Source organism: Schistocerca nitens, chromosome 9 (genome assembly GCF_023898315.1).
Source record: "Schistocerca nitens isolate TAMUIC-IGC-003100 chromosome 9, iqSchNite1.1, whole genome shotgun sequence".
Lineage (NCBI taxonomy): Eukaryota > Metazoa > Arthropoda > Insecta > Orthoptera > Acrididae > Schistocerca > Schistocerca nitens.
This window is the reverse complement of record NC_064622.1, coordinates 330,169,816-330,182,787: the sequence shown is the minus strand read 5'-3', so window position 1 is coordinate 330,182,787 and position 12,972 is coordinate 330,169,816. Positions and strand designations below refer to the sequence as shown.

The 12,972-nt window shown below is 40.0% G+C and overlaps 1 protein-coding gene across 1 annotated transcript in view; it reads right to left on the bottom strand.

Annotated features, from left to right (window-relative positions):
• LOC126203169 (charged multivesicular body protein 1b) overlaps positions 1–9,891 on the bottom strand; it is a 41,746-nt gene extending 31,855 nt beyond the window's left edge. Inside the window, exons 1-2 of the mRNA XM_049937410.1 lie at positions 9,632–9,891; positions 1,844–2,088 (exon numbers count right to left, since the gene is read on the bottom strand). Of these exons, the coding sequence (XP_049793367.1) occupies positions 1,844–2,088; positions 9,632–9,653 (267 nt within the window). The 5' untranslated portion in view covers positions 9,654–9,891. The remainder of the gene's footprint in view (positions 1–1,843; positions 2,089–9,631) is intronic.
• Positions 9,892–12,972: the final 3,081 nt, after the last annotated feature.

Here is a 12,972-nt window from a genome sequence, read left to right as displayed (position 1 = left end):
CTACTTGATATTCACCTAGTTCACCGTCAAGCTGTTCATGAATTCTGAAATACAGAAATTTGGAAAAAATTTTATAAGTAATATCCAGCAGAGATATACTCCAAAACAAATAATATACAAAAAAATTAAATTACAGCATTCTGCTACACCAACAAAACCACAGGAATATGACATTTCCCTTGACCTATATATCTCAATCACAGCCATCAATACCAAAAAACCAAAACCAACACCTACAGCTCAGAAAAGTGGAATCGGACATATCCCTTGACCTTTATAGCTCAACCATAGCTATCAATACCAAAAAATCAACACCTACAACCCCAAAAAGTGGACTCTGACATTTCCCTTGGCCTATATAGTTCAACTGCAGCTACAGATATAAAAAAATCAACACCAACAACCCCATATCTCTCGACCTATGTAGCTAAACTGCAGCTATTGAGGGGGGGAAAAAAAAAAAAAAAAAAAAAAAAAAAAAAAAAAACCACACACAACACCTACAACTCCATAAAGTGGAACCAAAACCCCAGCAATTCACAAACCCAAATACCCCATATTAGCTACATCAACTGAAACACAACTGACCTACCATAAATACACACCTAGGTTGGCCACACACCCATACATGAATGTGTGCGGCATATTCAGCAATAAGAATGAACATCTGCAGAAACTTTATGACAGACATCATATCATCACCCACCTCAGAACGATAACGACACACTCATGAAATTCATTGTCATATCCATACCTAAGAAATTAGCTCTCTCTCTCTCTCTCAATAACTCACTGAAAACACTTCCTCAACCCATGTTACTGCACCAACTATCTAAACTCAAAACCACATTAGCACAATGACAACCAAAATTTAAACGAACCCAATACCACACGTTAAACTCAGCACATCCACATCCACCACCAGAGGGCACCATCAAATGCAACAACACGACATCTACAAACACAACCAACTCAAAAACTCCACACTGTAGTGATGTCACATACCACTATTCCATTACATCACTAGTCAAAGCAGGCGGGTGGGATCTGACACTTCCATTGACCCAAGACACCAATTAAAAACCACACTAAGGGTGGTCACGTAATACACTTGTCAATTCAATATGCCAATTCTTATGTCAGTCTTTCAACTTAGTACTACCCGCATAATGCTACACGCTTTACTGTTTACTGTGATTAGCTTCGTCAACATTTCTGCAACACTATTGTGAGATGAACAAGGATATTTTGAGAATACAGAAAGTTAGCTAGACTGCATGAAACAGAATATAGAAAATGAGCTAGACTGCACAAAACAATCATTCGCTAAAGTCATTTCAATTCTGACAAAGGTCCACTTGGTCTTAAGAGAAGCCGGCATTTCAAAGCTCTGAATGTGTTTCTGAATACCGCCGGAAAATGGAATAAAGACATGCATAGTTTAGCCACATAGCTGTCAGATTCGTGCCACGTATGAATTTTGTCACATTCCTTCAGTGGATAGCTTGCTTTACACATCCAATGGCCAAATTACAAATTTCCCCTCACACTTCTGTAACAGCACAACTGCCTACTGAGCAATCACATCACTCAAGTTAACTAGTACTCATCTTCTAGAAATACACAGAATGTTGGTGATCCAAGAAGTATTATCTTTTAACTGAAGTAATTCCAAAAAAGGACTGACCTTACCACCAGTAGTCTATGGTTGTTCTGAGTAAGACCCTTACCTTACCACCAGTAGTCTATGGTTGTTCTGAGTAAGACCCTCAGCTATGAATTTTGTTCATAATGATGGATAAAATACACAGTTTCACAAAATGATATTAAAATCAACGTTTACCCGTCGGGTTGTGAGAGCTGACTGTACACGGCTGGCCACAGCATCAATTCGTGCACTCATCCGGAGGTAGTTGAGTGCCTGGTTCTTCTGCCGAATAGCATTTTCAGCATGGATTCGTGCTCCTTCCATATTGCCCTTCTGGATGGCCTTTTTACATTTAGTCTTCTCAACTCTTTCTTCCTTCTCACATTTTTTTGAGTTTCTTTCAAGCTCTTTGACAGCAAACTTTAAATTGAACAAATGCTCTGTTGTGATCTGTTAAGGCTGCATCCAGATATTCAAATTTGCTTCAGCTACGCATTGATTTTAGTAACACATTCAAGACAGATAAAACAAAATAAATTACTTTTCACTATTTATAATCAAAAATGAAAATGTTCTATACAGTAACCAGATTACATAACAAATCCACGGCACAAGCAAAAATCATGCTTTATACATTGGAGAGAAAATGTATTCACCACCCAGATGCAGGACACGCAGATAAAAGAAGGCTATAATTATGCAAGGTTTCGGAGCCAGTGGCTCCTCCTACTGACAGAAGGGTTGAAAGGAAAGGTAGGGAGATGAAGGAAAAGGACTGGAGAGGTCTATTGTCAAAAACTGATTGCTTTTCTTGTTATGCTACACATATTGTAATATTAAATTTAAAAGAAAGGATCAACATGTTGTTTATATTCATACAGTTAGTTACTAAGTGTAGAATTCCACAAAAATTATGAATTAACATTAACATGCTAATACAAATATTATTAGAGTAAAAGCTATCACTTTTAAGAATACTTGTGAAAGTATTATTCTTCAATGGAGTAGACTTTTGCAAAAAGTTATTTAATTCACACGCATGTACTGGGAAAAAAAAGGAAACTATCTCGATCAGTCAGAAACAGCTCTGATACAAATGCTATAGATCACTGCAAAATATTGAAGATAGTACTACAAACATCAGAGCAAATGTGTAATCAGAAAAGGATAGTCAGAGCAGATAAACTAAAGATTTTGATAGATACAGTGAAGGAAGAGACTAATGGAGCCAGAGATGAAGAGAGGCACATAGCATTAAGAGTAAATGATGCACGAGTAATAGACGTGTGCATTGTTGCTGAAATTTTCAATAAAGCACTTGATAACTGTTACTGAAAAGATGCGACTTTCAGGGACAGTGGATGCTGCCATGGAATACCTCATACCAATCATGCACAAATAACTATAATAATGCAAGTATAGCCCTCACTACTCCAGTAGAAGTAGTGCCCAACATGAAATTCTTCAGATTAAGAAATTCTAGTGGCTATGAAAATATATCATCAAAGCTGATTAAACAGTGTGCCTCTGATTGTAGTGACATTTTAAGTTATTTGTGGAACATTTCCTGAATGCTTGAAAGATACTGAAGCCTGAATGTTCAAAATTCTGTCCAATTTCACTTTTGTCCACATTCCCAACACACATCTGCAATCTGAGAGAGCTGAAACTACCAGCCCTCTGAGACTACAGACGTGAGTGCAAGTTGCGCGCGCGCGCGCGCGCGCGCGCTGCGCGCGCGCGCGCGCGCGCGCGCGCAGCGCGCGCGCGCGCGTGTGTGTGTGTGTGTGTGTGTGTGTGTGTGTGTGTGTACTGCTGACAAAGGCCTTAATGGCCAAAAGCTATGATTGTGTGAATCTTTTTATTGTGCCTATCGCGACTCAGCATCTCTGCTATGTGGTGAGTAGCAACTTTCCTTTTCTCGTATTGTTACATTCCACGTGGATTTTCCATTATAGATAAAAAGTTATTTTTGTGACTTCTCCATATACAGTATTGAAAAATGCTGCCTATTATTATTTAGTATACACCTGAAAACAATTGTAGTTACGAGTGAGACCACCTAATAATTGAGAGGTAACAGGTTCAAATCATACCCCACGCACACTGATCTTGACTGCTTACTTTTTCTGAATGGAACCATGCAAATTCTAAGAAGATTTGTGTAACAAAGCTGTTATTCACTCACCACTTTACTGAATGAACCAATGCAATGTTTTTACTGTGGCTAAATGTTATAGCATATTTACAGAAATACCTGTCCATGAATCAAACACACATTTTTTTCATTATTTGTGAATATTTTATGATTCCATGGCAAAAAACTTATAGTGACCAAGTATCTGTCTATTTGAACATAAGACTGAGAAAGAGACTGGTGACCAGTCATAATTTTGTTTAGAAAGCTGTTTTAGCATCATCTTAGGTGATTTTGTGCAACCAACATTCAGAACACACAAATCAGTCAGTGAAGGTTATCATCATGTAACTAATGTAAAAACAGCTTACGCATCATTGTTGCAACATTGTCGACATTGATTTTTCATTTCCACTGCATTATAAAATACAAAGCAGTTAACAAGACATTATTAATGTTATACATTCATGTACGTAAGGATTATCCTAAAGTGTCCACAAATCCATGTCTCAAATTTTTGTTCACAAGTAATTTTATCCGGTATCACTGTTCTGAGGTAACAAATACATATCCTATGTTTACTTACTCTACTACTCAATCAGCATCATTTGATTACAGACGCACAATTTGCATGCTGTGTATTCTTCGGTTTTTTCACACTTAAGCATTTTGAACGGTTATTACATGTGATGTGTCAAATCCACTCACTGTCATACATTAGTGTTTTTTTTTTTTTCCTTTGTGCAGGTAAAAAAATGAGTTCATCCTGCTGAGTCTGTGTAAACCACCTAGATACCTTTCGTTGCACATGCGCAAGTATACACTGCCAAATCACAGTTAAAAAATCACTGACTTTGTTAAACAGGCAGATCTCTGTTATTTTGGTACAGCTTAGAGGCCAAGATAAGCTGGGGATCTCCATAATGTATGAAAACATGTGGAGTGTTTGACACAGTGGAAAAATGGAGCAAAATGACATTTACATTTCCGTGTGCCAATGGTGTGCAAAGAGTCCATGAAACACCACAAAGACTTATTTTATGTAGTGAATGTGAAAGGGTTCAATAGTTACAAGAACCGTAAGTGGAAGACCCAGATTCTGAATCGCAAGATGACCTCTGCGGTAAAATGAAGATGACTCCACACCACTGTTTACTAAATTGCCTGACGTACCCTTTTCAGACAGTGAAAAAATGCAACACACAGATGTGGGAGCAGTGGAAGTGAATGTGACGAATGTGCAACACCTCAGCAGTTCTGCCACCAAGAACTGAACGATCCAGTATGACGTCAGTTGCCGAAGTTCTAGTTTCAACAGTAAAGGATAAATACTGTATACAACCAGACGTTAAGATAACAGCTTATCAGATGAGAAAGGCAACTTCTGCAATACTTTGGTCAAGATGTTGAAGTTTTATAGTCCTACTGCAACATTTCAGGGCTACTCCCACGAGTTGGGATATTGAACAGCTCCATCAAAAGCTTAAAATGCATTTTACTTCATATCAGTAAACATTATGCAAGTCTGCTAACTGTGCATTCAACACAAATTACCAAAAAATACGAAAATGTCAAAATGGTCAGGCAGAAGTTCTCTTTTCAGAAGCACCAGTACTTTATGTGCATTGATCTCAGTAAAGTAAATCTCTTGCTGGGCCAGAAAGCTGGACATGCAAAATACCCCTATATCATCTGCATGTAGGATAGCAGAGCAGCCCAAGAACACTGGGAAAAAGTGACATGGCCCTCGAGGAAAAATATGACACTGGATGTAGAGAATGCCGTCAGTGAGTCATTGGTTGACAGAAGGTACATCATACTTCCACCTCTTCATATCAAGCTAGGACTGGTAAAGCAATCTGTTGCAGCTTTGACTAAAGATGGTAGTTGGTCCAGATACATTTGTGAATAATTCTATGGTCTAAGAAATGCAAAGCTGAAGGCTAATTCCTTTGATTGTCTTCAAATTCAGAAACTCACCAATTATCCAAATTTCACACAATCTGTGACATACAGGAGCTTCTGCCTGGTGTGTTTTTGTTGGAACTGCCAAAAACGTCTTGGGTAACAGGAAAGCAAGCAATTATGAGGAGTCTGTTATTACCTTTTAAAAAATTTGGGTTGTAATATGAGCATCAAAGTACACTTCCTCTATAGTCATCTTGACAAATTTTCTGAAAACCTGCATGATTACAGCAAAGGACAATGTGATAGGTTTCACCACGACATAAAAGTTATAGAGGTAAGGTACCGTGGTAGCTGGGATACGTATATTGTGGTGGACAACTGCTGGCGCCTACAATAAGTCTATTCTAATGAGCCACTTAAAAGAAAACTATACACACGAAGCTTTACCATACAGTAGTTATTACAATGTGATTCAGCTTGCTGTGTATCCATATAGTTCTGTCCTCATTCTGTATTTCACTTTTATTGTATGTGACTGATTATTAGGTATAAATTTTTAGTGTAATTCTGAATGTTTTTCACTGGAATCTTTGATTAACGCAGAGTCCCGGTAGTTCCAGGTGGAAGTGACAAACATATCCTATTACACTTATTTCAGCCACTCTCAAGTCAACAAGTAGTTCCCAGGATTAAATTGCACTGTTTGTGCATTACATCTCTCACTTCCAAATTACAGGGACCCCACCGTATCCCAAAAATCTAGAGTAAATCTGACAAAATGGATGACATATTCAACATCTGTGACCATAACTTACACTATAAATATTGGAACTTTACTGACCAAAAAAACCATTGTTGATCATTGTTACCCATAATACACATTGTAATCAGATAATTTCAAACTCATCATAAGAAGCACATCAAAACAAGAAAACACACTATACTGATTATGGGCCAATGGGAGTGTCCGATTCCACCCACCTGCTTTGACCCTTGATATAAGAGTGTTGTTGTGCGTGACGTCATTACAGCACAGTGTTTATGAGTTGGTTGTGCTTGTAGATGTCATCATGTTTCATGGTGCCCTGTGGTGGTGGTGGTGGTTGATGTGTGTGTAGGGTTTATTTGAGCCTTGTTGTTGGATGTGTGAAGTCGTTGACAGTGTCTGTGATTCCAACATAAAGTTTGGAAGTTTTTTCAATGAGTCATCAATTTTTTTGTTTACGTATTTGGCGTTTACGTTATTGTCATTGGTTTGTAGTGTGGTAAGACATTTAACTTTTTTGTGTGTGCATGGGGGGGGGGGGAGTATTCCCCCCCCCCCCTTCTCTCGAGTTGTGGGGTTCTGTGTATTTACGATGTATTGAATGTGTTTTAATTTATGTAGGAATGTTTGATTTGAGGATTGTTGTGGTTTTGGTTTTATTTTTCGTAGTTGTGGGTAAATGACTGATTCCCATTTTCGTAGTTGTAGGTGTTGGGGTTTTTGTAGCGGAATGTTGTAAAATTCCCCTCCCCCCCCTCCCCCCTGCTGTATTTAGCTTGTCCTCAACCTAACACCCCCAATTTCGCGCAGTTGTCCCATTAGTTTAATTGTATTTTTGGAGAGAGATGTTATTGTCTTATTTACATGCATTTTGGTGTTTGTTACCGTGTGTATTGAGTGATGTCATAGACACGATATTGGAGATACTTAGAATAGCCATTTCTGCCATATTGACGATGTCATGGATCAAAGCAGATGGGTGGAATGACACACTTTTGTAATCTACTAATTACACTTACATTATTTTATCCCAACAGTAATAATCTTTTCCTTTTTCTTGTGCCTTTGTCCCACATTGTCGCAGGGCTGACAAGATTTATCTGGCATGGCTAGTTTAATGGATGGCTGGATGCCCTTCCTGTTGCCAGCCTGTCACCCCCAGCACAATGAGGGGTTGGGTTGTTTGGGGATGGAGACCAGACAGCGTGGTCATCGGTCTCATTGAATTAGGGAAGGATGGGAAAGGAAGTCGGCCGCGCCCTTTCAAAGGAACCATTCCGGCATTTGCCTGGAGCGATTTAGGGAAATCACGGAAAACCTAAATCAGGATGGCCGGACGCGGGATTGAACCGTCGTCCTCCCGAATGCGAGTCCAGTGTCTAACCACTGCGCCACCTCGCTCAGTCCAGCACAATGACCTTCATCGTTAATTTGCCAGGCAGTTTTAATACAGGAGGGCAGCATACCCCCTTGCCCTGAAATGGCATTTTAACATGTAAGTTACAGCTATATGGGCAGATATTGCAGTAGTAATAATAAAGATGTTTTACGGATGGCACAAAAACTAGTCTTGTGCACTGCTTAACGTGGTCGGACTTTTATCTCAGGGCAAAACAGTAAAGCAAGCATATGTATAACGAATAAGTCTTTGATGACATCACTTTGAACAATTGTGTGTACAATGTATAATTCACAAATTATCACACCTGATACAGACATTGCCGGCCGCGGTGGTCTCGCGGATCTAGGCGCGCAGTCCGGAAACGTGGGACTGCTACGGTCGCAGGTTCGAATCCTGCCTCAGGCATGGATGTGTGTGATGTCCTTAGGTTAGTTAGGTTTAAGTAGTTCTAAGTTCTACGGGACAGATAACCACAGCAGTTGAGTCCCATAGTGCTCAGAGCCATTTGAACCATTTGATACAGACATTATAGTTACTTGTAACGTCAAATATCAAGTACAAGAGAGATGAAAGGTGCATTACACTTCCTGCATTGTGTTTCACATATGAAGCACATGCTGCATCTGGCATTGCTTGGGAACCAATACCAGGGACATAGGCTCCATCTGCAGCACACACTATGGCACATTCCTCAGACTCTGGCAGATGGGTATGCTTTAGTCACACTTGCTGAATCAGGAGTGGCTTGAAAAGAAGTCCAGTCTGTGAAAATCGTGCACCATTTGACACTTCAGATGGGTATGTCGGCAGCATGTGCTCAGAGCTGTGCACAAACTGAAATTGAAACTGCACACAGTAACAGCGGGAAATCACCTGACCAGTTAAGAAACTGTTGCAACTGGCTATTGCAGACCATGCACAGTGGAAAGGCTGATTGTGAAAGACTTTTCTCTCCCTTTTAAGCATGGCTGCCTTTGGTGGAATATGTGACCTCACAGAACAGTCAAGAATGGAGTTCTAAAAATCTTCATCGATTACATCCAGTGCCTCTAACAGGTGTGAAAACAGGAGTGTGGTGCATAATTAGGGCAGCACGAATTACTGGGCTGAACCGGTTCTTCAAACCATAACTTCTGATGGGTATGTGATGAATACAAGTGCAACACTTTTTTTTTTCTTTTCTCTCTCTCTCTCTCTCTCTCTCTCTCTCTCTCTCTCTAAGAGAACTAAAAATGAAATTCCTACCATAATTTCATATAGGTGCCTAGGGCAATCATAGAGCACGTACCAATGCGACTATGAAAGTGTTACAAAGACTAGTAGCACTCAGTACGCCTACTTCCTGATAATTTAAAACAGTTCTCTCTATAAGTTCACCAATCCCCATCTTCACAATGTTTTCGACAACAACTATATACATCTGTTCACTTTATTTATTTTTAATATCACGCTTTTTTTTGCCAAGATAAGATGTGAGAACACTTTTGCTGGAATTCACATACTGTTCTTTTGTTTAAAAATATTATACCTTCAGCAAGCATGGAAATTCTTAGAAAACTCCATCTAACATGCAATCGCGACGAAATGTTCAACTAACTTCCTCGGCATAAATACAGCCCTATGTGATTATGAGTCATCGTACGTCTCATGATATAACGATAAAATCCATTTATAGTAACGAAAACACAAATACATGTGAATGTTGGTTACAGTGGTTTGGTTGACAAACTTTTGTGTACAAATACATTACAATATAAAAATAAAGGATACTTTCCATCGACGAGACAGACATTGCTACCGCAAATGATTGGACGAAGGGCTATATCACGTAACGATGATGATATAAGATGTACTGTCAGATGCGTTGGTTCTTCTGTTTCTCGTCTGCACAACAAGTAGACGTCTTTAATCAATGAACAAATACACTTCAAATATTAACAAACAGTACACAACTGTCACCTCGCCCAAAGAGTACGTTGAGTAAAAACTGTGGCCGAAACCACAGTACAATAAAACCAGAGTGACTGCGGTAGAATTCTCAGAACTGCTGTAAACCAGAGGCAATATTTATGCGCTCATTTTATGAATGGCCTACAAAGAATATTTTAATGTGTATATTCCAGTTTCGCATTATAAGTTTTAACTGATCGAAGATTCATCCATTTAAAACAAATGCCTTCGTAATAAACTAACCCGTGCGGTCAATCGGCAACACTATCTGCTGTTGCATCCTAAACGAAACCATTACATTTTACTGGGTTGAGATAGAGAATATTCCCCGTTATGTCGTTAGCCATTAAGTATTATTGATAAAACATTCAACATCTTTACATGGGGCTGACAAAACTGGATTTCGTTAACCGCTTTCTCAGTACCGCCCTGGCTGCTAACCTCCGAAAAACGGTTTTCGAAATTCGGTTTTCATTTTACTGACGATGAGTCGTACGTAAACGTAGTGATTGACTGCAATGTATAAGCGTAAAGACTTTAGGTCGTGCTCGTTGTCGTTATTGCACCGGCAGTGATTTGCTCTTTCGCTTTATTTCGACTAATTTTAGTGTGGTTTGTTTTTTTGAATGAAAGAATTAATACAGCTGTCTTTGCATGTGAAGGGTCTCATACGCTGAGACACGTTATTTTGTAACGCCAGAGAATATCGTACTACACAGGAGGATCACTTGTGTTTTAGGGTTCAAAATGAAGTTTTATATTCGTGTGGAAAAGTCTGAAACAGGTTGTTGGTCTGCATTGACAGTACCTACAGCCGCCCTTGCTCATATAGAAATTAAGACTTCAGTCGTCTACAGGCACTGAAATAAATTAGTGGTGAATGTTGAAAATATGTGCAGGACCGGGACTCAAACCAAGATGCTATACTTCTTTGGAACGGTTGCCTTAACCGTATCTGAAATATCGACACACTTCCCATCTGACTCAAATGCTTAACCTGTCACACATAAAAGCACCCCCATCGGGACTCGAACTCGGGACCTTTGCCTTTCGCGGGCAAGTGCTCTACCATCTGAGCTACCAAAGCACGACTCACGCCCGGTCCTCACAGCTTTACTTCTGCCAGTATCTCGTCTCCTACCTTCCAAACTTTACAGACGCTCTCCTGCAAACCTTGCAGAACTAGCACTCCTGAAAGAAAGGCTGATATTGTTTGGGGAATTTCATGAATCCACCACAAAACATTAACAAGTTGATAATACTGCCCTTTATTAGCAATCTGATACAATACTCCTCATAGCACAAAACAGAATATAACACACTCACAAAGAACCAAGGGACGGTCATACAGTTATGAAGAGTGCTTCACGCACTGTGTATAAACATGCACACGCCGTGCTGAGGTGCTCAGTCTTGGCTTGGCAGCCGTTGAGAATGGAGCTCCTGGTGGATGTTACCGCCAAGTGCGAATTGCGCGCAGTTATTCGGTTTTTGAACGAAAAGGGCACTGTGCCAATTGAAATCCATCTCCAATTGACGGAAGTGTATGGTGAGTCGTGCATGGATGTCAAAAATGTTCGTAAGTGGTGTGGAGAGTTTGCAGCTGGTCGGACCGAAATTCACGAGGAACAAAGGAGCGAGAGACCATAAATTTCTGAGGAGACAGTGTTGAAGGTTGAGCAAAGCATGGATGAAGATCGGAAGATCACCCTGGATGATCTCTGCACATTGGTTCCTGAGGTTTCCCGAAACACCGATCACAGAATTTTAACGGAAACATTGAACTACCGGAAGGTGTGCACAAGATGTGTGCCATGCGTGCTGACTGAGGACCACATGCAGCAACTAGTTGATGCTTCCCGTGCATTTCTTCACTGCCTTGCAACTGAACAGGGCAACTTTCTAGACTCAATTGTCACGGGTGATGAAACCTGGACATAGCACTTTACACCTGAGACCAAGCAGAAGAGGTTCATAACTGAGGTTTCTGAACAGCATGGTGGCGAGCTGGCGTGACATGGGCATACAAAAACTGCCACAGCGTTTACAAAAATTCATCAACAGAAATGGAGATTATGTCGAAAAATAGCTAAATGTTCATGTAAACCATTGTAGAAATAAACAGGTCTATGTACGGTGCTTATAAAAAAAATAGGAGACCTTACTTTTTCAATTACCCTTGTATGACATAAACAATTTCACGATGGTTTACTTACACAGCTGGAGTAGGTCTAGTAGATCCAGAGTCCCCAGGCACTACCGTATGACAACAGTAGACCACTGTAACTTAAATGGCTCAAATGGCTCTGAGCACCATGGGACTTAGCATCTGAAGTCATCAGTCCTGGACTGCTGTAACTGAACACATGTGAACAATCGATGATTGACATATAAGAGAAGGAGAGTATTTTAGATATAATACATAATAGATGATTATTAGGGGCTACCTTTGCTGTCTCTGAATTGTCTTCGTAATCGGCAGGTTTCAGCCGATCTATTGATACTGTGTCCATCTTGCCATTTGTCTCCACACTGAAAAAACCTTAAAAGAACCCAGTTAATGTGGGGAAAGTAGCAGCCTTACTGTATTGTCTCTGATCCAAAGCGACATGTATTCAAGTCGTATGGAAAAATATGGGACTTACACCATGTTTTAAAGTTGTAGTAAAACCTATAATTTGGAGGGAGAGGGCCTATGAAATCCACATGCAAATGGGTACATCTCCCAGAAGGAGAGAGGATATCACCAATACGAATCGAGATGTGCCTATTAATCTTGTACTTTTGACACTGTAGGCATTCCCTCACCCATTATCAGCAGTCCTGGTCACATGACTTTATCTGCTATGAAATGCGCAGTTGCCCTAATTGAGGGGTGTAGAAAGGCGTGAAAATATTCAAAAATAACATGTCGCCACTCAGCAGGAATGAACAAATGTGCCTTTTCTTCAGATATATCACACCAGATATCTCGATTTGAACCACACAGCCGTAGGTGTTTGATGCATAAACTCGTTGAGGCCAGTCCATCTTCCAATGGACAAGGACCTATTCTGCAACCATGTCCGGCCAATCAATACTTGTAACCACCACACAGTTATGGGGGGAGCATTCTGCCATCACATTATCTTGCCCTGAGATATCTACACCTACATCTATAA